The sequence below is a fragment of the Etheostoma spectabile genome, chromosome 12, assembly GCF_008692095.1.
Source record: "Etheostoma spectabile isolate EspeVRDwgs_2016 chromosome 12, UIUC_Espe_1.0, whole genome shotgun sequence".
Lineage (NCBI taxonomy): Eukaryota > Metazoa > Chordata > Actinopteri > Perciformes > Percidae > Etheostoma > Etheostoma spectabile.
Genome location: NC_045744.1, coordinates 11,650,232 through 11,674,544, shown reverse-complemented (window position 1 = coordinate 11,674,544; position 24,313 = coordinate 11,650,232). Strand labels below are relative to the sequence as shown.

At 39.2% G+C, this 24,313-nt stretch overlaps 2 protein-coding genes across 5 annotated transcripts in view; both read left to right on the top strand.

The window, feature by feature from the left end:
* pde1cb (phosphodiesterase 1C, calmodulin-dependent b) overlaps positions 1–8,042 on the top strand; it is a 106,713-nt gene extending 98,671 nt beyond the window's left edge. For 2 of the 4 annotated variants that reach the window (XR_004334238.1, XR_004334240.1), the window contains 3 exons: positions 644–966; positions 4,717–4,726; positions 8,033–8,042. Coding sequence is in view for 1 of the 4 variants with exons in the window: in XM_032530461.1 (XP_032386352.1) it covers positions 644–663 (20 nt within the window). In the remaining 3 variants the exon portion in view is untranslated. Of the gene's footprint in view, positions 1–643; positions 4,496–4,716; positions 4,727–8,032 lie in introns of those variants that run through there. The other 2 variants (XR_004334239.1, XM_032530461.1) reach the window with 2 other exon arrangements.
* A 12,281-nt stretch (positions 8,043–20,323) lies between these two features.
* Positions 20,324–23,295, top strand: neurod6b (neuronal differentiation 6b). The gene is made up of 2 exons (XM_032530473.1): positions 20,324–20,554; positions 20,933–23,295. The coding sequence occupies exons 1-2, from the start codon at positions 20,329–20,331 to the stop codon at positions 21,931–21,933; spliced, it is 1,227 nt and encodes a 408-aa protein (XP_032386364.1). The 5' UTR covers positions 20,324–20,328; the 3' UTR covers positions 21,934–23,295.
* Positions 23,296–24,313: the final 1,018 nt, after the last annotated feature.

The following is a 24,313-nucleotide window of genomic DNA, read 5'->3' as shown; positions in this document are numbered from 1 at the left end:
AAAAAGTGTGTAAACTAAAGTGTCTACACTGAGTTTCCAATTTATTAGGTACACCCAGCTAAAGATCAGAACAGCCCTGCAATAAATCCTACCTTCATTAAAGTCATTTGTAATTTACTTTTAAACTTTTAAGCTAATGCTATATTATACAGAGGTGTTTCTGTCATTCAGCCTAATCTCTTTGATATAAATGGGATGGACAGAATAATAGAAACACTTGTATGTACTGTAATAAACTGGCATGTACTTCATGACAATATGAAAAAAAAATTCAACCATTATTTCAATTCACTCTTCCTAAATCTTCATTAGGCTCTGGAAAGATCTGCAACATCTGCTCTGAAATACAAGGATAACACTGTATGTGTACCTACATGAAGATTTATAGCGGTTGCAGTGTGTAAATGTTGATTCAAAGACAGTTATTGTCAGCAATTTAAACACTATTTTGAATCAGTTGAAGATAGCTCATTAATCATGTGGAACATTTGACCAGATTTGTTGTGATTTGATCAGAAGATTAAACAGAAATAATAATCCATGGAATTAGTCGTCCTCCAGGGAGATTTCCCCATAATAGATGATCAGTTTGTTGATGTAATCTCACCTAAATTATTAATATTCTTTGTTTGTTTTCCCAAAGCAGAGGTGGCGATGGAATAAGCGAGCTGGGGAGAATTGCGGCCATTCTTCTGCATCATCTTTGCTGCTGACCTAACCCTGCTTTAACCTGTAAGGAGGGACTCAAACTCACACCAGAGGAAAGTCCATTAGTTGGACTGTGACGCCCTCTACAGGACACCAAGAAACTGACACTTTCACTTCCTTTTTTGTCTCTGTGATCAACTGTTTTTACTTTTACCTTGTTTATACTCCTAGGCTCTTATATACAGAGCTTGCAACTCTACCCATGTGCATTATTACTACCTACCTGCTTACTGATAGGGTTAGACCTGATAAGGTGACGTCAGCGATGGTGGGGATCAAGAGGAGCCTTTGTAACACTGACACTGAAAATGTTCTTTTTTTAGTTATCCAATCTTTTACTGTGCTCAAAGTTGTGTGTTCAACTCAGCCACAGACATGTAGTCTTTGTACAAGTCCCACATCTCACTCCTGTGTTATGCATCTCTGACTATCTCTTGGTAACATAAGGTTATTTAGAGACAGTAGGTGTTGCGTCACAGTCATTTATTTTGGTACTTACTGAATAATACATGCAGATTTGTGGAAAACGCAAAATAGAAGGACTTATATAGCTGCTAAACAGTATGTATAGCACATGAGTATGTGTATAGTAAACTGGGGTTGAATTCACAGGTTTATAGCTCTACAATTTTACTAGAAAATGCTTCTTAAACACTTCCACTCTATATAGAAAACAGAACTTTCCCCTGTCCTTTAGGAGCTCCTGTTGGGAACCTCCTGTTTGCAGAGGCTACGACAAAAAAAGTTTCTTTTCACCAGTTGTGGCTCATTTTTTTCCCTTTCACATTACCCAGACATTGTGCAATTACATGCCTCTGTGTTCCTTGTAGCCAGGTTAATATATTATTTCTGTCCTCTTTATTGTATATATTGGAAGTTTGTATATGTATGGATCTGAGGAGGAGTTTTAAAAACACAATACAATACACCACAACAGATATTTTTTTGTGATATACTGTAAGATATTGGGTTGAAAAATGTCCAAAACTTAGAATGCAACTTTTACATTTCAAACATATCACACATTCAAGTTTTTATAATACATACAATCTTTTTCTTTACCATTTTTTTTGACATTCACATTTGTTTTGCACTTGTTGTGTCCTATATGAATCATGCACTAGATGTGTCTAATATCCTCATACTGTATGTCATTTTTTCGTCAAAAAACTTCTTCTCAATGCCTTCTTATATGTATTTAAGCTGTAGCAAAAAGTCAACATTGTCGCTGAATTAGAAAAAATATCGTATATATGTATTTTTTTGCAGTACAGTTATGTAAGAGCAGCTTCGCCTACGAGGTTGTTGGTGTAATGTTTTTTTTGACGTGTTTACAGTGTGCTCTTACACCTATTAGCCAGTTGAATCCATCATGCTTCTGTGATGCATCCGAGGCTATTAGTCCAAACTGTATCTGCTTCTTGGTTGTTTGCCAGGTTTTTAAGGCTTGTAATGTTGTGTATAGGAGATGCAAATATTGCTTACTGTGCATATGTAAAATATTGAACCTCTGCAATGCAGCTTTTACTATATACTTAATGTGTAATTGGATGAAAGAAGCATTTTGGCAGTATTTGCATACTGATGAGTTTTTTCCTGAAAATTTTGCACTTTTATTTTGTTTTTCCTTATGTTTAAAATTATTTTGGTATGGAAATCCTAAAATTGATTGTGCCAAGATCAAGTTCTTGGCATTTATTTTAAAGTATACTGTACATGTGTATACTGTTATCTATACTTTAACAGGGGTTCAGAAGGGTTAAATAATTTAACACCTATACATTTATATAAAACTGTTGGAATTCTTTTTTAGCCTGTTTGTTTTAATACACACTTCTCATTTTTATATTATAAACAGAACTTTGTGTTGAGATATAAAGCAGTTTATCATGTAATGTAACCACATGCTACTTTCTACCTAAAAATACAGTCAGTGGTTAGCAAGCCAGCTGCCTGAATGTGTGCCTATATAGATGTACTTTCCTTTTCACACCTTTCACCTGTAGGAAAACTGATTTTGTGATGTCATTTGAATCTGTGCTGATTCAGGTACAGTCAAACAAAACAGATCATATCCTACTCAAATTAGTCGCTCTTAAGAGTCTTGAGTAAAGACTTTTATGTAAGACACTGTTGGGAAGTCTGTCTGGAAAGTCAGAAGTTTGATGTAGATGCAGATGTGTAATATTTATAGTGGTATATTTTGCTCTTTTTCATTTAGAAAAATCTATTTTATAGATTTATAGCTTTTTGTTTGGTTTTACTGTAAAGTTTGCTGGGTTGTCAAAAAGTATGTTGTCAACTTGTAATGACATTGTTCTGTTGTCATTTTGTCTCTCCTCTCTGGTTTTATTTGTCCCTGTGTGTGTCTGTTAGATATGTTGTATTCCACCCGCTCTGAAGTCAAAACAATTCAAATGGCTCAAAACTCATAACTGTAAATCTTAAGTGTAACAATCATATAAGAATGTTATTCATAAATAGAATTCATTGTGTGCTCAAAATAGCCTGCCTGACACTTGGAAAAGTGGACTATGCTTTCTGTATCCAGGGACCAACACATGTACAGTCTTGTAGTTTGCTCCATCTTTCACTTGCTACTGTGATAGCCTACTGTATGAATATTTAACAAGAATTTATACCAAACATAATCAGAAACATAGCTGAATTTATGACAGGTAAAGACTTCATAACATGGTGTTTCACTATGAAAAGATTATTTGTTGTTTGTTTAATGCTTTGTTTCCTTGTTTAGTCTGAATCACTCTATGACAGATCTTAAACTGTTGACTGAGGTTAAATGGATGTAAAGTGTGTGTTTGTGTTTGTGTGTGTGTGTATGCAAGCGTGTGTGTGTGTGTGTGTGTGTGTGTGTGTGTGTGTGTGTGTGTAAAATTGCCGAAAAATACTTAATGTGCATTTATGATCTCCTCACTGTGACCTGCTCTATTACTGAGAGTGTGATGAGAGCGTGTGAATGTGTGTGTAAGTGTGTTCTTGACATGGGCTACTTTGGGGGACACATTTAGGCTAAAGGCTAATTAACTGGGGACGGCCTCACCAATTGGTAAATTTTTTGGGTCTGTGGTTAGGGTAAGAGTAAGTAGCCAAGAAATTAATGTATGTCTTTGTATGTCCCCGAATGTGACTTAAGTTGTGTGTGAATGTGTGTGCGTGAGCGTGTGTGTGTGTGTGTGTGTGTGTGTTGTGTGTGTGTGTGTGTGTGTGTGTGTGTGTGTGTGTGTGTGTGTGTGTGTGTGTGTGTGTGTGAGTGAGTGAAAGAAAGAGAGAGAGAGATAGAGAGAGAGACGGAAACAAACAGTGATGCAGTGGACTGTTACAGCTGGTATATAATTATCACCCTTAAAAGCATAATCAACAAATAGATGTCAGCATTTTTTTTCCACATTAACGATCCAATGCTCATATTTTGTGTATGGACTACCATATCAGGCCGATTCCACTGGATATGTTTACATATATAAAACAGAAGTAGAAATGTTATAAAGATGAAATGATTAAATGAAGTTGGGCTAAATGGTGGGTAAACTATTAAAAAACAAAGGTGAGAAGTCAAACTATCTATCTAACAAAAAAACACCGCCTTAGGTTCAACCTCCACTACAGATACGAATAGACAGAGGGACTAAGAGAGTGTGTATGGGTGTGTGTGCATGTATGTGCATGCATGTGTGTGTCACTGTCCCATGCCGGCCAGGCGGTCGTGTGTGCCACCATGCTCTGTGACTGCACAGCTGTATCAATAAATTTGGACTCAAAGGGCTCAGATCATGTCTGCCTGTCTTCATTTTACCAGTGTTATATGACATATTTAAAGGACACTCTGCTGATTTTACACATGGAAGATCAGTGTAGTGTCAGGGTTGTATTTTGCGAAGTGTAAGATCAAGGGGTGCTTCTATTTTTTTGATTCATCAATTAAACGTCTACAAAATTAACAAAAACAGTTTAAGGATAGGTTCACAATTTTTTGTGTGCACATATCAGCATTGAAACTGTTTTTCTATTGCTGTTATCATTCCCCCTGTTTAAACTGAGCATAGTATATCTCATCGGAATGTGTTTTTAATGTAAGAGATGACAAGAGACAATCTACAACAATCTAGTGTAAAAGTAGTATACAATTTCTTCTGTGTTTGCATAGACAGTGTTTCTGCTGGAGGATAGTAGTCTGAATCAATGAAAGTACATTTTAAGTATAATTGCCGGATTTTTGTTTGTTATGGTTCTCAAACTGTTCTCTTTGGGAAACAACAACAAACTTCGAGCTAGCAAACTACACACTGAAAATGCCAAGGTTAAAGAAAACTTGGATTGTGCAATAAGGCAGGCCTGCTTGGTTGTTTTGGGGAATGATTGTAAAGGTTTACACAGACTATGTGCACAGCATCCATTATCTAACTGGGCTGTTTTGGGACCAGTTGAAGGGGACTGCTATGGATGGTTTCAGTACGTACAGTACAATAATTATGGGTTAAAGTTAGCAATATTTTATCTCAGCACAGGTGAAATCAACAGAAGGTTGCATCTACTTAACTGAATCACTGGTTTAATGCACCACCCAGCCAGAACGCTCAGTGACCCAAATGAAACATAACCACTATGTACAGATGCATGCTGGGTATGGCTAACAAGCCTAATGCTAAAATGGTCATGTTGGATCTGCTGTTTGTGACTGTTAACCTCTGTCACAGTTGTGAGTGCAGTGTCATTTAGCATGAAATGTTTGAAAGGTCTGAGGAGCTCAGTGTGACAGAGAGACTGAGTGGACTGGTTATATTATCCTCTCAGAGTGAACAAGCTGAGAAGTGGAACATTGGGGCAGATAGTGAGGACTTTGCAGTGCTCACAACTCCCATAAAGCCATTCAGACAGGCAAGTACAACAACAAACTTTCTATGATGGTTTTAACTTTCTCCAGAAGAGAAGGTCAAAATTGCTAGAAAACGCGTAGCGTTGTGCATGTGTGTTCACTAACGTTACATGTGTAAAAATTGTGCAGAGCTGTTTAACTGTTTGCTTGGATATGGGCTGCAGTTGCGGTGGAGTTTACATTGTTGTAATCTGTGTATTGTCTGCTTTGGTGATATTTTATTTTCCTTTTGATTCTAAAAGTGTAGATGTGTCAGGTTATTTAATTGATGTAGTCTAATAAAGCTTTTTTTACAGACTTGTGCCATATAATATGAAAGATAACACTGATTTTACTGTAGTAATATCTCACAATATGGATAGGATATTTAAGCTTCATTAGATTGAAATAAGAACATAGAATTACATTTAGTAAACAAAGCCTATGAACTGTATTGCGCATTAGCTATAACATGTACATGTCTCACAGTCAGTAATCCACTAGATGTCTCTATTAGACCTTAAATCACACTGGGGCTCCACCAACACCACCTCTCCCGGCCTCAGAGGGGCTATATCACTAAAAATGATCAACAGACTTGATGTACACTGTGTCACACTCCCAACATAGTCAGTATATAGCTCTTTATCCCCCATATAGACAGCTCCACAAACATTACACACAGAACGCATATTTATCACAAGCAGCATGCATATTCATGGGCCGGTTGATGGAGCTCGTGGAGAGATGTGTATGAGTTTGCAGCACAGAGTTGAGTGCCGAAGCAGAAGGCGAATGTTAATTCAATTATACGGCAGCTGTTCCTTGGTGCCCATGGCCACTGTGTTTGCACTAGAACAGAAATCTTGTATTAGGTCCCTCGCCATAAAAGACCATTGCCAGGCATGAAAATGGGGACTGCCTGTAACCAAAAGCTATCACCCGTATTTTAAAGAGCTTTTAATGCTTATTTTTGGCACGATTGAGGAATTTGGTGAGGCTGCAAAGTAAGATTTATGGTTTTTTTATTTTTTGTCTCACTGTTGATTTACGGAGCTTTTGTTTTTTGTCATTATTCTTTTAAATAGTCAATTTGCTGGGGAGGAAAATGTGCAAATTAGTTTCCTTTTCTGGTATTAACTCCAGTCAAGGGTGGTTGGATAAACACGGGTGTGTGTCCTGTGGTGGTTGTTTCATCGTTTTATTATTGTGATAGCTAATTTACAGATACGTAAACTCTTTTATTCTTTCTTTGTGTTAGTGCATTTTTGTATTTGGGTCTTCTTGTGAATTCATGCTCATGACTTTGTGTATTAACAAAAAAGACTACATGCATGTTTTGGTCTTGAATTGCTGTAATACATGGAAATGAAGTTTGTCCATGCATTTATGTGAGCGTTGGTATTTGTGCTCCACCCCGCCTCCTGTCCCAGGCTCGGGCTGAGCTTCAGTATGACAAGGTGGAGGAAGAGGGAGGGGTGTGAAGGCATCCGACAGCCTGTCCCTTCATTACCCAGCTCCCTGAGACTCACTCTGTGTGATTTAATCACATGGCCACTGGCGGGAACTGCTGCTCTGATGTTAACTGGACCTGCTAATAAATTTGCTTTTCCTTAGTCTAAAGGAAATTAGCCACATTTGTGGGCAGGATGAGCTCAACTGCACATCATGTATGTAAAATATATACACACACACACACAAGGTAGATACATGGCAGAGATAACATTAAACAAAGTAGGGATGAAACTAAAGATTACTTTCATTGCTCGAAAAATCTATTCCTTTGTTCCCTAAAATGTTAGAAAAAAGTAAACATCTTTATTGCAATGTATTTTTAGTATTTCTTTGCACAATAAACAACAGGAAAAACGAAAAGTTTGGGTGGTTTATAGAAAGAATCTCTTCTTAAAAATAGCTGCCTAATACATAGAAAATATACAATGTAAACAAAATCTGCTGCTGTCACAGCAAGGCTCCAGTATGGCTGGCCTTTTGGGAATCCATCCTCCAACCTTAACAGAACTACAACATGTTCTTGCCACTTAACTGCACATGGCTGCATCACGCAGCATGTAAAGTAGACTTTGCATATCAAGCTGTTTAATAAAAATTAAACCCTGTCTATCCACTGGAAAGAGCACAGAGCTCTGTTTAGAGTGACTGATCTAGAGCCCAGAATCAAAGGGTCCTGTGGCACGAGCTGCTATGTGTCTGGGAATTGGCCCAACTCTTAAAGAGCGAAGCTTCCCTTATCTTGACTGGGGGCAGACCCCCAAATAGGAAGAAGCTATTTCTGCTGGCAGCCAAGAGGTTCATTTCTGGAAGCCTGACAGGTTAGGAGCAAGGCTGCCAACTGTAACCCCCCCCTCAGGTGGGCACAAGGGGCAGGGCAGACCCCCATCACAGCTCCAGCATTGTGACACACAGCAGATGATGATGCAAGTTGCAGAGGACATTGAGCTCCCTGTTTCGAGACAAAGATCTGCTGTGAAAGTGATAATCACTCCAGTAGACTCCACAGCAGTGATGCATTATGGAAAATACAGAAATATTTTAACTATGAAATTGTGGTGAGTTAATTTAGAATAATGAAAATTTGTGACTGTGAATGTGTTTCACTTTAATCATTAACTCCCAGTGGTGGAAAGTAGCCTACATTTACTCAAGTATTGTAGTGTAGTATTGAGTTACTTTACTTGAGGGTTTCCATTACTTGTACTATAATATACCATAATGTAGCCTTGAGCCACGAAAGCAGAGATGAGGAGCGGGCTACAGAGGTCTAGTAGGTTCACTAATTTCTAACTCCACAACAACAGATTTGTTTAATTTTTTAACTCTTCAGCCCAACCAACACTATAAATTCATTAGATTTCACTGAGCACCCTCTAGAGCCACAAAAAGCTTTTCTCGGCTTTTTGCACATATGCAGTAATACTCTCCAACACCTGTAAACAGTCTGATGTGTAAAATCAGTGGATTTCCCCTGTAGAAGTGCCAATGCAAGTGAGATTTTGAATGTGGGACTTTTACTACTGGAGTATTGTTACATTGCTGTAATGGTGTTTGTCCCCTATCTGGATCTGAATACTTCTTCCACCTTTTGGCAACTTAACTAACTATAATGACAAGAAATCAACAGAAGAGAATCCTCTAATTGGCTGCTGAGGAGGTACTAACAACACCTGCTACTATCACTTGCAAATTTATCATTGATACTTATGTTGACTATATTTTGAGCTGCTGTTCAGCATCAGCAGCACTTTCCCTTTAAATCCAACTCGTGCCAATTTAACACTGAAACACCATGTTGCTTGTTCTTGCAAAAACTGGTTAAACACAGATGGTGTGATGCCATTTTGAGATATTTCCAGCAACCCAACAATGGAGTGGAGAAGTAGGTGAAGATATTCTGAACTTTCTTCATCTTTCATTTTCAGCGCAGGGCTGTTTTTAGTCGGTATGCCAACTTTGTGAGCTTTTGTTTCCAGTATTAATGGTAGGATAAGCTGAACACCTTCGGGCTCCTCTCCCACAGAGATTACTTACTAATGCTGCAGAGAAGGTCAGCTGTTGTGCCGGCTTTGTTTATTTACAAAAAAACAAGCAAAGGCAGCGTAATGCCGCGGTGGCGCTGGCAGGATTCTACTGTTATTTCATAGTATACACAATAGCCTCTCATACCGTAGCTCATATTTGCAGAACAATCACCCAGAAGGTCAAATATACCAAACACAGAAATACACACTCACACATTCTCACACAATAATACTTTCACACATGGTCAAACTTATGTGGTCATATCTGTAGTGGCAAGTTCACGCGTTTGCCTCTCAACTTGTTTCAAATGCGTTTTTCGGATTCGGAGATCCCTTTATTCAAAGTTCTGTGTACACATGCTCACTGTAAGTATTCATTACGATTCAGAAATGAGTAAAGTTCTCACATTAACCGGTTTATTAAACCACTCAAGCACTTAATGGTTAGAGCCATCACAATGTGGAACAGCTTGCCAACTATCATAGTGAAGGCACTATACGTTTTAAAAGACTATTTAAAAAACACTTTAACAATAACTAGATATTCATTGATTTAACTATGATGGACTGTATTGTCGGAATGTGTTATTTTTACTTGACATTAATTCACAAAACACGTACACACAGTGACATTCTTTTACTTGCACTGTATGTCTTGTTTTAAATGTAGGCTATGAACAATTCTATGTGTGGTATTTTTTGTGTATATATTTTGACTGTGTGTGATGTGGTGGACCCCAGGAAGAGTAGCTGCTACATTTTTAGCAGCTAGTGGGGATTCAAATAAAGGTAAGGAAAAACAGTGCAGAGAAAACTTACAGATATGTCACAATGTCTCACAGAAAACACCACCCTAACCGTACACACCGCCACCAACTTTGGCCGCCCCACCATGGACGCTTTTTGACGCGTTGGCCGCACTGACGTTGAGGCGTGCTCTGTTCGACCGGGAGAAATACACGCAGCCACGGCCAATACCGCTGAGCCGTCGCGGCTTGCAGGCAGAGCGAGCAGCCGCCAGACTAATCTAGTGACCCATGCAGGACTTCACTGTGAGCTGACCATTAGAGACGATGCGACAGGTAACGTTACTGGTCCCTATGTACAAACAACGTTATATTATAAACGATAGGTAACCCAGCAACGGCGATTATGAGCTTGTCCTCAGAATGAATGTTTTGGTAGGAACAAAAAGTTTACATCGTATGTTTCTCCGGGGTCAGCCTGCGCGAAGGACGTCTATATTCTGATTGGCGGCTGGCGTTAGCCGCTGCTTGCCGCATAGCTCATTACCATAAAGTTGGGAAAATTTCAACTTTCTGATTGACCCTCAACATGCTCAAAACACGACGCCGACAGATTTGCTGCTCCTTGCAGCTGAGAGAAGCCGGCTTCCATTGAAAATGAATAACTTCTGGTAACTTTAGATACTGAAGCCGGTGGCGGTGTGAATGTTACTCCTCGGTAAAACCCCGGTCACAACAACTACAGAGATAGCCTACAAAAAAAACAAATGCATTTACAGTGTGTACAGAATTGCCACTATTTAACGCCTTTCCAGTGTGTGATTAGTGTAAAAGACGCAACAACTCCGTCCTTTCCCATTGCGTCTTCATAACTTTCACAAGAATGACAATGCGGCTTACGGGCGCATCAGTCCCGCCTTAAAGCTCAGTCCCGCCTTGTGAAAGGGGCTTAACTCTCAGCAAGTAAGTATACTGGTCACGTTAATGTTGTTATTTTCGTGTGTTGATTACGAACCTTGAAGTAATGAATTTTGCATATTTCGTGATCACAGAACGATTATGTTAGCGAGTAGAATTGAAAAGCCAAAAATCCGCGCTTGGTTGGTCGGGGTTGCGGATGGGTCAAACAACACATGCGGCGGCTGGAAACGATGGTAATTTAAATATCATGCCCCAATATTTTTTCGGTTTTGAGGCTGCGCCCCTACAATTTACAAAGTGACGAGACGTAATCCAGCAAAGAAACAGCACTTTTCAGAGGTGAAGATTGAAATCCTGACATCTCAGGTTCCTTTGTACTATTGTGTGTACCAAAGTTAGGAATAATGCCCTATCTCCTTTGTATAGCCCCAGTTGGGGCTGTGCTGGACCCTGATTTTTGGGAGTTGGGTTATCTGGCTCCGTCACTACATTTATGGCACCCTGTTTTCCTGCGCGATGTTGTGCAGAACCCCACAGGCTAAAACAATGTTGCAGACTTTTTCTGGCGTGTATAGTAGGGTCACCCCCGCTGATGCAAGACAGAGCCATCTGCCCTTAATCAATCCGATAGAGCTTTCCACCGTGACCCGTGTGTGTATGTGTGCACTGTTGTACCAGTGCACAGAGGTTTTCTAAAAGAGCCAGATCTGCCATTGCTGATAAGTGATCAACTGATGATTTCTCTTTCTCTTGTTAAACTAATTATATGCTCCACCGCAAGTCCACACTGACTCAAAAATTTCAGCAGCCTATGCTTACGTTCAAATTGATAAATGCCATGCTTTGCGTAGAAATCAGCGTACGCCCGTCCTATGCCTGTTCTAGGTCGTACGCACGTTTCATAAATGAGGGCCTGTGTGAAGTCCTTGTTATTCCCTCGTTCCTCTTTATGAGTCTTGGACACAATATGGAAGGAATGGACTTCTTCACCTATAAATATGACCTTCTTCTCAGAAACACGATTTAAAGAGTAACTTTCTTACCAAACAGGACTTTACCTGGGGGACCAGTGCTCATGTCCCAAAAGTACTTATTTTAACCCAAACCACAAAAAAAATTTCTTATCTTAAACAAGTTGTTTTGGATTGTGACGGTCACATACCAGTTGTCGTTTCACAGCATTAAATAGAATGTCATATTAAACTAAGCTGTTCACTTAATGGTAGTTTTGCTGCCTAAACTTAACCGGTGACATAATGTTAAAAAGAACTTCAATATTCCGTAAGATATCAAGCAAACCCGTGGATGAGAATAAATTTCAAAGCTAAGCTACCCATCTCCTGGCTGTAGCTTCATTCTAATAGAGTGGTATCGATATTCCCATCTTCCTCTCGGCAAAAAAATAAATAGGTGTATTTCCCAAAATGTTAAACTTCTCCTACAAGAAAAGTAAGGCAAGCCAATCAAAGGCTCTTCTATACTTATAGCTATAAGCGGGTAAGAAGCATTTCAAACAATGCTGGTATTTGTAGTCCTTGTGGTACCAGCAAAACTAATGTCAAGAGTTTTTCCCATAACGCGAATGAAGTAGTCTAAACCAACTTTCAAATATATTTCCACCGCACACTTAAACTCTATCCGTGCCACATTTTGTTAAGAATGAGAAGTAGTTTCAAACACAGCGAGACGATGGGGAGTTGAGGACAGTTGAGAAAAATATCATATCAACACTTAGAGTGTCGATTAGGTGAGAAAACCACATTACAACCCTGTCAATCATCTTGGCTTCATGCTTGGGAAAAAGCAGAGGTGCTATTAAGAATGCGTAAAAATGCGTAGAAATTGGCAAGTCAGTAGTGGATGGCAAAAACACTTTTGAAACTTTATTACATAGAATTTCCTGCAACAGTGTTCCTCATGTCAAAGAATATGAATGTTTTCTTGACATATATAGTTTCCGTAGGTCACTGTTGTTAGACACCACCTCCGCTGTGAGTTTAATCATATATTTTATACAATACTTATAGAAAACTAAAGATGTGACTTTTAATATCTGACACATTTTTAATCCTATCACTTTCTGGGTATGGAAGTGTCGCATTCTACCACAACAGATTGCCACAGCCACTTTGAATGTACGCGAACAGATTGTGCTTTGAAAAAGAAACGAGTGCCTCCGGCAACATTTCACGTCTGCATCCCATCTCTGTCTGAAAACGGGACTAACATCTTTACATTATACATCTTCAAAAACATATCCATTATTCATGTCCCCATATTTTAATACTATTAGCACTTCTATGCCACCCACCTAAATACCTGTGTGTTTCTTATCAAAGAAGTAGTTACTTTGTTTGGGTGTAAAGAAATGGGTTGGGATTAAGAAAGTATTGTGGACTAACACACAAAATTGAATTGTTTAATAGTTGATTATATTTTTGTATAATATAAAATATTTGACTAGGCACAGGAGAAACTATGTTTTTACCTCTCACCAAAGTGTTTGTGTTGATTGTATACACACACACACACACACACACACAGACACACACACACACACACCTGTGTGGGTGGGAGGTGTGGCTACTCAGCAGCTGAGTGGGGCAGCATATGGAGCTTCTAATTGGGTAGAACAGCACAGCTGGAGGACACCAGTCCAGGACCTGGCCTCTGGTAATCAGTCCCACAATCCTCAGCCCTCCTCTACACATTCACTGTGCTGCATGTGCGCCTTGGTTGGGTGGGTGGGGGTTATTGAATGTGCTACACTGCTGAAACCAAGATGAAACTTGTCCACTAAGAGTGTTTTAACAACATGTTTTCCCTTTTGAATCAAGGTTGTTTTTAAATCGTGACTTGACAGCCTGGACATCCAATTCTTGATGACATTGAGCACTTGTTCCTTTTGGGTTTGAATGCACTTATTGCAAGTTGCTTTGGACTAAATCATTTGCAGAATAACTGAACTGTAATGTCGACTTGATTTCTAATTTGTCTTAATTATACTGACTGATTCTGAAGATATTTTGTAAAGAGAGTCACTGTGGACTGTGTCACTATGTCACTACTATTACTAAATGCATTACTATATTTGCTCACAGTAATACAATGTCTACTTGTAGCAACTAAAGGTTAGGTGATGACCATTTTAGGTAGTTAAGAGTGATTTAAAGCAACATATTCACTTTATTAACATTTAACCAAAACCCCACTCACTCCACCTAAACCAATGTCTTTTGGTGCCAAAATATGTAACTTGGGAGGTGAAGCCTCGAGTGTAAAAGTCTTTCAGTTTTTATGTCTACAATCCACCTCGACCGAATGGGAAACATAGCATGTACTTGAACATAATCCAGGCAGCAGTCATGTTTTGTTTGGAAAAGACTAAATTAGCAGTATACTGTATGTCACTTCAAGGAGACAAAGCTAGTAATATGGTGTGCTTTATTTTTGTAACACAATTTAATCTACCTACTTATACCAGAACTCTCTTGAAATGAGACTCCTGGTTAAATAAAAGAAGAGGGGGAAAGGAATAGAGCAAATACATTAAAACTTAAATAAACTAGTGTTTCAAAAGAGCACAATGTCAGGTTTAGAACTATTTTGTAATAAATAAAGACATAAATCTGCCAACATTAGGTTTACAGTGTGCAAACAAAAATCTGAAACAATTTTAATAGCAACAACCAAGGTATTCATCTGTGTATTAGGTACTCAAAATAAATTACTTGCACTTGTATGTAGGACTGCTTAAGCACTTCCGTATTTAGCTTTAGTTATTTGTGCATGCACCTCCGCGTAAAGCAATGCAAAATAAATAGTGAGAGTTGTTAGATTGTTGAGGAACTGAAAATAACAGCAGGCTTATTACCGAGTCAGTGTCAGGATTAAAAAAGTACATGCTTTGCATTTGGAGTTCATTTCGGAGTGTTCTGCCTCACAGGGTTGTACTAAAGAAATTGCAGGGACTTTGATTTTGGACCGTATCACGTATCACCAAAGATAAAGAGAACTTTTCTGATCCCACGAAATGTATTTGTTACTGCAGCTCAAGAGTCAGAGAGCAAAGTGACTGAGTGATGATTAAAATGAAACGTGATTAAAACAAGACAAAAATGAAATTAAAATAATATTAAAGCTATATACACCTTTAACCTGTCAGGGTAGCAAATCCAACTGATTGTTGGTGTGTTTTTGGTCAGTAAGGATTTTGTATTATCATACTATTATAGATATGTGCATGATGGATAATTGCACAAGATAATTGCATTGCATTAGAAAAAAATAAATATCTACAGCATGATTATATTTGTACATGACACAAGCAGGAAATTGCACAGGATAGTCTGTCATGTTGTAAGTGGTGGGTGATGGTGACAGACAACCGCAGTGTTATGTTGTGTTATGTTATGCTTGTGTTAAAGTCTAACTGCCGTCGCAACGAAGGACCTGCAGTAGCACTCTTTCTTACACTGTTGGTGTTGCAGTCTGTTACTGAAGGAGCTGCTCAAGGCCCCCACAGTCTCATGCGAGTGTGTTGTCCATAATTGACGTCAGCTTGGCTCACATCCTCTTCTCACCCTCCTCCTCTATGGAATCAAGAGGGAGGTCCGAGACAGAGCTAGCCCTCTTAACCACTTTATTGAGTCTTTTTCCATTCCTCTCCATGCTTCCACCTCCCCAGTGAATTGCTGCGTAGACGATTGCAGATGCCACATGTGTCATAAAATGTTCTCAACAGTGTCCTGCAACGTCCAAATGACCTCCCAAGGACCTCAGCCATTTTTATACAGGACATCAGTGTTGTCTGACCAGTCCAGTTTATTGTTGAGGTGAATACGCTCCCACTGTATAGTATTTGTACGCTCACACTGTCTCTATATAACATCCCTGGATGTTCACCGGTGAAGTCTGGGGTGTCTTTCTGCGGAAGTCTATTACCATCTCTTTCGACGTTCAGGGGAAGGTGGTTGAAGTCCTTGATGACCTCCCTGTATTCCTGTTTGTTCCCTTCTGATGCACATGTACTGATGGCTGTATCATCAGAGAACTACTAGAAGTTGACAGTTTCCCGTGTTATGTCTGAAGTCCGTATGCTCAACCACTTCACAACGTACTCATCATCCAGACACAAACTCTCTTTAACTGCTGACATCAATTGAGAAACGCTTGCAACTCAGCGTGCGATCAGTGGTGCCTTCATTTGCAGCTCAACACCACGCACCGTGCCTATAAAAGCTGATAATGTGATAATTAAAAGAGCTGACAGGCAAGAACTGTCAGCGAGACACCCTGATCTAACAACCTCTGCTATTTGTTATACCTCTCTAATTACAATGCTTCCACACTTAAAATATCAATTGAAATAATCAACTAGGTTAGGACTGCTGTAAGAAAAGGAAAAAAAGTCAGTCTTAGTGGAGAACAGTTTTAAATGAAAACCGTCCTAAAAACACCATAACAAGATTAGATTCAGGATTGAAAGGAGGATTTCTAGCAGACAAAAGATCACTGCCATGTCTCTCTCTTTCCCTCTCAACCACACCATGATTTATTACCTGAAAAGACAAGAGAACTAATTAGTGGAGTAATTAATTAATATAAATTTGCATATTTGCATTTGCAATTAGTGCAGTCAACTGATTAGTCTGAGATGGGGAGTTTGACTCATCAGATGCTTGTGTGTGTGTGTGCTGGACCAGAACGATCAGCAGACCAGCTGAGGCATTTTATGGGGAAGGCAGGTTTTTTTTTTTTGTTCTCTTTTTTGGGGGGGGGGGTGTGCTCATGTGCTGTATGTGTTTGTCCACATGCACACTCACAAAAACTTGCCTGTATTTGTGTGAACACTTTTGGTGCTCTGTCTCACACACATTGTGGTTAAGTGTATGCACAGCCACCAGTGTGTAACATGATGCTATTGTTGTCACCTGCAATCTTTACCTTTGCCGTTCATTTTTCATGTTCTGAGCACCGTCAGGTGTGGTCAACACACTGTGGCACTCTGCTGCCGGACCCTTACTGCTGATCAATGTCTTATAATGGCCAATACAGAGAGATTGATATTTCACTTTAATTGATTCTCCTTGCAACAAGGTCATTCACAGGGATACATTTGTGCGCGCTTGTGTGTGTTTCACATAACTGAGAAGTGCATATACCCATATCGAGTGCCAGCTGTGCCCCAGTGTGGATTTGGCAGTGTGCCACTGGGCCTTTTCCACGGGGTGTACTTAATGTCTACAGTCCTGAGGTACCCACACTATGCACGCCCCCCTGGTATCACATCATCCTCTGCATGTGAGGTGCCTGCTGGAATTTGTAATATAGAGCTGCAACGATTAGACAATTGGTTAGACATGTTTTATGCAACTATTTCAATAATCAATTAATTGTTTGTGTCAGCTTTTTGCACATAAATGCCAAAGGTTCCCTGACTTTTCCAATGTGAAGATGTGTGGATTTTCTCTCTTTTAAGCGGAATGTTTTGACATTTAGTTACGTCAACAAGAAGTTTGGGAAAATGGGACTGTTTTCTGACATTTTATAGACCAAACAATTGATTGAGAAATTTGTCTGCAAATTAAACAATAATAAATATAATCATTAGTCAAAAGCCTCAATTTATATATAGTAATATACTACATAGTTTGTCAACCCTTGGGCTTTGTCGAGAGAGCTTTACTTCCTTACTGTTTGAGGTCCCACAAACCCAACAGCTGTATATTAATTATTGCAAAATCAACCAAACAACCCACAGTCCTTCAAATGAAACAACATACTATGTTGTTTGTAACCGCCTCCAGAACAACACATAGAAATGTTTTCTGATCTGACACCTCTATCAACACAACATAATTCTTTTTGGGCCCTAAAAAAGGTAACAAATCATTGTTGAATCTGAACCCATCTTTATGATGTGACAACCTTATGTTTAAAGTTTGGTTAGGGTTAAGCACAACTAAGACTTAGTTAGGGTTTGGGAAAAACCATAGTTTGGGTTATAACAAGTACTTAGTTAAGGTTAGAAAAACATTATTAGACAGCTGCAGCCAAGAAAGGTCCAACTCCCTGTTTGGCCTCTTGTGAACAAACTAATTTACTAAATTGGAATATGGGAAAGGTTGGTTTAGCATGGTCACTCTTTGCCAGACCCTCCTCCTAAGTGCGCTGGAGGAGGGTTTGGCTACTTCACATAGCATTCTGGGATGGGAGGAAAACGTGCTCCGGTTTATTGGCATTTCTTTAAGCCAATTGCAATTGTTTTGGGCGGTGTTGTACACAGGAGAAAAGCTGCAGTAGGCTAACACTGCAAAATAAGTTTGGAAGGAACATTTGTTTGGTGGAACATGTGTAGCTTTAAAAGTTGTTTTAGTCGTGCAACAGAAGACTCAGATTGGACAGATAGTCTAGTTAGCTGTCTGGATTTACTCTGCAGAGATCTGAGAAAAGGTTAACCTCATAAATCGACCGGAGTTGAAAATACCAACACAAAGGATGCCCAAGGCAACGGATATCCAGCCTATATGACTGAAATCTGGCAGATTTTCCGGTGGCAATGGAGCAATACCAGAAGTGGAACTTCAAGGATATAGACTAGGTGCAAGTACAAGTACTAAAAGTCCAAATATTTTTTGATTAGAGACCTCAAACCAAAGAAATGTGTCAGTTGAAAAAAAACATGTAAATTCTCATAAAGGTGTCCAGTTGATTAAACAGTGTTGGGTGTGTTTTTTGAGCTGTTTAAGAGGCCTCAAAACGGAACATTAGAGTCAACAGGCAGACATATATCTGTATCTATGTATAGGATAACTGTATAACTTAAATCTTGTTGGTCACATGTCCATTTGCAACTTTCGGTCAGAAACGCATTTATTTCATTAAATTCATTACATTATCTTGATTTGAGCTTTAGGGCAGGTCTTTTTTAAAAGACCTTCACAGGATTTATACTGACTGCAAACTGCGACTGTCTAACTGCGAATATATTACACTTCTACATTCCTAGATTTGTATGCATGTGAAAATTCTTGAATGAATACAATTCAGGACCATGGTTTAGGACCAAAATAGAAACAGGGTCAAAACTGAACAAAGCAGCATTTAACGATTCCTCGAGTAACTCGAATAATTCGATTACTTAAATGATTTTCCTCAAAGCTTCGTTTAATTAATGTTGCCAACGTTGTAACGCACACGGTGTTTCCGCACGGAAGATTGTTACTGTTGCACACCGGGCTGACTCTGCTTGCGACACATGCCATGAAACTAATTACAAAATTAGAAATTAGGCTGGAGAAAACAACAGGGATTTTGAATTTGGAATCATTTCAAACGTAATTAAAACGAAAACTCTGTACAGTGGCTACTGCAAAATCAAACTAGCTTACCACAAAAATAGCCCAACGTCAATGCTTTAGCATCTCAACAGAAAACATCAAGTCTAACTTGAGTTGTATGGACGACAAAACTACACCAAACAAAACTACCAAAATTAAAGACAAGGAAACGTAGTGGTGACCACATTTTGATCTAAAGAGCCGAGTTGTTGACAAATCCTTCGGAAAAACAGCTGATTGTTGCACACCACTCTCTCTCACCCTCTTCATGGAGAAACAGAGGATCAACGATCTATAGCATAAGTGTAACAGAGCTGTGTGACATTGTCTTCAAATATATAAGTGAAAATAGGTTGAGTCTAACTAATATTAACATATAGGCTATGTCTATATACAGATCAGTCTCAGGTTGCAACTTGTAGTTTTAATAGTTTAAAAGTTAAGTTGCACAACTTAAGGTAATTGTATAATGTGTGCTTTAGTTTGACCTTGTTATGCATTTCAGAAACAATGTAATATGGCACTTAAACGCACTTCATGTTTAGTTTTCTGAGATAGGATATTGCAAGCAATGGAGGCAATACAAATGTTGTCATTTCCGAAAATTAAACTAAACTATTGTATATTATGGCTCTCCAATAAAACAAAAGCATTTCTTATCCGATTCTTTGATTAATCAATGGAATAATTGGTAGAATACTCGATTATTAAAATACTTGGTAGCTGCAGCCCTAGCAACATTCGTTTTTTATGAAAAGAAAAAAAAGTTGAGGTTTGCTCCATCTCTCATATGTTTTGAATTAAGGCTTTTTAACGTCCCTGTTTCTCATTGTCTTTCATTAAATAGAATAAACCTGGGATTATTTAAAACTGCCAGTTCGATTCTCCTGTTTAATCTATCTGTCTGTCTGTCTGTCTGTCTGTCTCTGTCTGTCTTTCTGTCTCACCTGTTGAGGATGCCTACAAACTCATACGTTCCTCGTTTTTTTTTCCACATAAAATGACAGTAATTCATCTTTCTTACAAGGGGAGATGCAGATATATTATATTGTTATCCCTCTCCGGTCTGTGTTTTTGACGGTAAACGCGGGCCTCCCGGTGCCCATTACTGGATCTGCCAGATGATCGGTAGGAACGGAGGTCCCATGGGACACTGAACACGTGGTCTCGGCTGCCACAAGACGTCAGCGGCAGATGGCATGGGTACCCGCTGTTGGCATGAGTGTCATTCCTCAAAGAGAGAGGGAAGGGCAGAGAGAGAGAGAGAGAGAGAGAGAGAGGAGGAGAAAGGAAGAAGAGCACAACACAGCAAGAGTGTGCACGGTTTAAGCTTTTTTCCTTTAATTTGTGATTTGCAAGAGAAGAAGCTGCAGCGCAGATTCCGAAGAGCTATTTGGGAACATGCAAGGTGCACGCTGATCAGAGGTTAGTATTATTATTATTGTTATTATTATTATATAACTTATTAACGTTTTGACTTTGAGATTTTGCGTTTATTGATTTTAAACGTGTATTTTGTGCTGCACTTTGGCGAAAAAAACAATAGGCTATTATATAGCGTGTAGCCTATTATCAACAAATATCATGTTATACAAGACTTGAAACAATTAAGGTTATTTTTCCACAAATCCAAAGACAATGAAGTTGGGTGTCTTTGAAAAGGTAGCCAGCTGTGACATTGGCCTTGGTTGCCAATTTGTTCCTCTTCCTCTTGGGCGGCCCAATCACAAGGTAATTAACTGACAAGCTTCAAAAGACTTCAGTGTTGTACTCTGTCCTCATAGTTTGACTTTGATCTTCCAGGAAATATGTTGACACTGCCATTTGAGGAACCTCATATGATGTGTGAGCCGCGATTTGGTGCCAATTATCCCCGTGAAAACTTACCTGAGAGCCTGGAGAAGGAGCGACAACACGACCGAGACAGGTCCAATTCAGAGATGAGGGAGGCCGAGGACGAGATCTCTGACAGAGATGAGGACGAAAGGGAGGACGATGACAACGGGCTTCCCAAAAAGCGCGGCCCGCGAAAAAAGAGGCCCGGTAAGGAGATGGACAGATCCAAAGTACGGCGCCATGAAGCAAACGCCCGAGAGCGCACCCGGATGCACAGCTTGAACGACGCATTGGAGAGCCTGCGCAAAGTTGTGCCGTGCTACTCAAAAACTCAAAAACTGTCAAAGATTGAGACCCTTAGACTGGCTAAAAATTACATCTGGGCCCTGTCAGAGACTCTGAGCGCTGGGAAGAGGCCGGACCTCCTCGCTTTCGTGCAGACTTTGTGCAAAGGATTATCTCAGCCAACAACCAACTTGGTGGCCGGTTGTTTGCAACTGAACGCGAGGAATTTCCTCACAGACCACAACGGGGAGGTCATGTTCTCTGGCAGATCGCCCTACGATGCCATGTACTCGTACCCCGGCTCAGATATGAACACGCCCCCCAGTCACAGCGGGAGCAACCTGGACAGCAGCGCCAAGCCGTTCAGACACTACAGCTACAGCGGCCCGTACGAGCCCTACTACGAGAACCCTTCTCCAGAGGGCGGGAGTCCGCATTTCGACGGCCAGCTGAGCCCCCCGATGAACTTCAACGGGATTTTCTCTCTAAAACACGACGATCCTCCAGATTACGGCAAAAGCAGCCACTATGGCATGCGCTACTGCACTGCGCCAGGGCGCACGGCTCTTGGGCACAACTCCATGTACCGGGTCTCCCCAGAGGGCCGTTTCCCCTACGATCTGCACGTCCGCAGCCAGTCCTTCCAAGCACAAGGGGAAGTTAATGGCTCTTTCCACAATTAATCAATCAGCTGGACAAACTTCAAGTTTCAGAAGCAATGCAATCCCCCCCTCCCCCCCGCCCCCGCAGAAGTTGAGAGTGGAAAGAAATGTACTCCAGACACGCTGATGCACTGCAAAAATGCCAATTTCAACATTATCTGTTGAATGTTCAGTCGTGTTTTTCTTTTTTAAACATGGTAAAAGTCTGCAAATGAGATATGAGGATTTAACTTGATCTCAAATCATGTGTCAATATAAGGCAGAAAAAAGACACAAGAACGCTTTTGCTTTTGAAACAAATGAAATGATTTTAATCTGGAGGCATATTCTCTGATTCATTTAAAGAAAACTAAGATTGAATGGCTCACTGCGACATTGTTGGAAGACCACAAATGTAGAGTAGGCTTAATTCGTTAAAGATGCAGGTTTCGAGCAAATGAGTGTGCGTTATATGTGTTTGTTAATGGCTGTACTGCAGATGTCGGTCGTGATATGGGTTATTTAAAGCTGATATTAATATGATTGAATTTTCTGCTCATTTAATTAGATCACAGCAGTCAACAAAATGATTTACCTGGCGAAATAAAATCAGCTAAATGAAACAACCGGGGAAGAAGAATCTAGAGCATTCCACCTCATCAGGGAAGTTTGCTGAGCCATGATTGGAGTTCAGAAATTCAGTTTGTTAGCAATAAAGGTCAATTGAGCTATGCAAGGCAGCCAAATCCAATCTTTGCTTATAAAAAAGAAACCTATGTGTCTATTACATCCCACAAGGCGTTTTTCATAATCTAATATCTAATTAAAATGATGACAAAATTGGTTAAAGAAAAAAGACAGTTTGGAATTGTGCACGTGTTTAGGAGCCTGATGATGATAATGTCATACAGGAAGTTTTGGGGAAAGTACGTTTAAAAACTAAATGCATTTGTAGTTGGAGTAAATAGTGTGGTAACGAGGTGAATATAAATTATTATTGTATTTATTTATTTATTTAAGCTTATTTATTAAAAGTCCGTCAATTTTAATGTGGATAATATATCATTAAAATATTGTAAAAAATATTGTGTACCTTTTCATGTGAATTCCCATACAATAACAGTTTGTTGATGTTGCATTGTTGTATATTTCACTGCAGCTGAAAGGAAACTCATTTTGTGTGAGGTGACCACAGTGTTTCAAAATGATATAAATGCGAACAACATGCCTTAAAAAAGAGACGATGACCATCAATATGCAACGAAATGACAGTTTTGGATAGTTTGATGTGAACTTTTTACACTTCCTTGTTCCTGCTGAAGAGCAGCTGTAATGCACTTCATGTATTGCTGCACAATGTTGGCGGCTGTACTCTCATAAATTATGTTGCTTTTGTAACTTTAACCGAATGATGAATGATTATTGGATGGTGTTCTTCATTTTTAACACACACGTGTACACACAAACACACACACACACGTGTACACACACACACACACACCACACACACACACACACACCACACACACACACACTCGTTATGGATCGAAATATTCGTGAAGTAATGTGTTAATGTTCTGTGATGTGTTCGTCCCAATAAAAATGAAGAGGCTGTGAGAGGCTTTACGTTGAAGCTTTTCAGCTTTCTGTGAAAATGATCGACAGCAGGAAGGCAGGACCCGCGAATAAAAAAATTAATGATTAATAAATTGAGATAAAAAACGCTCCAAGCGTAATTTTATTTAGCCTATTTATTTTTTGAGAAAGTGAGTGTCATCTTGCATACCCTTTGAGTGATGGGTGACACAGTAAGGCCTTTTGTAAAATAGCAACATAGATGGATGTATCACTTTTATTTTTACAACATGTTAGGTCTCAAACCGTAAGAATGCATTTGAATCAATTATTTTCTATAAAGATACAAATGTTTTAACTTCCCTTAAATTGTTTTTTTTAATTAAACAGTTAAAGTTAAAATATAAATCTGTGAAGTTACGCAAATTTAACGCAAAAATAGTTTTGAAATTCTTTATATGAGAGGCTTGTCTATATCATTTGTTCAAATTCCAGTTAATCAGATGGCTGATTTGTGATAAATATGCCCACAAGGTGTTGGATGTCAGCCAGAGGTACGCACTATATTTATTTATTTTACTCGCGGTTTTACAAACCGACTATAATTCCATATAATAAGTGGAAGAAAGATCAAGCCGATGTTAATGAAATGAAATAATAAAGTAATTAGGTTGTGTTTATATCGGTGTTAATAATCACGGGCTGAATGAACTGGTTTACACTTTAACTAATTTGATTGTGTTTCACTTTTAAAAACATGGATTTCTTCTTCATTAGGCCTATCATCAATAAAACCTGGTGAAAACCACTAAATTATATTTGATCCAGACTCCGATCATTGACGACG

Excerpts from the sequence above, each read along its gene's own strand:
- neurod6b (XM_032530473.1), top strand. The coding sequence starts at position 20,329 with ATGGGTACCCGCTGTTGGCATGAGTGTCATTCCTCAAAGAGAGAGGGA. Across the intron at positions 20,555-20,932 it reads AAGGTGCACGCTGATCAGAG|GAAATATGTTGACACTGCCA; the intron begins GTTAGTATTATT and ends TTGATCTTCCAG.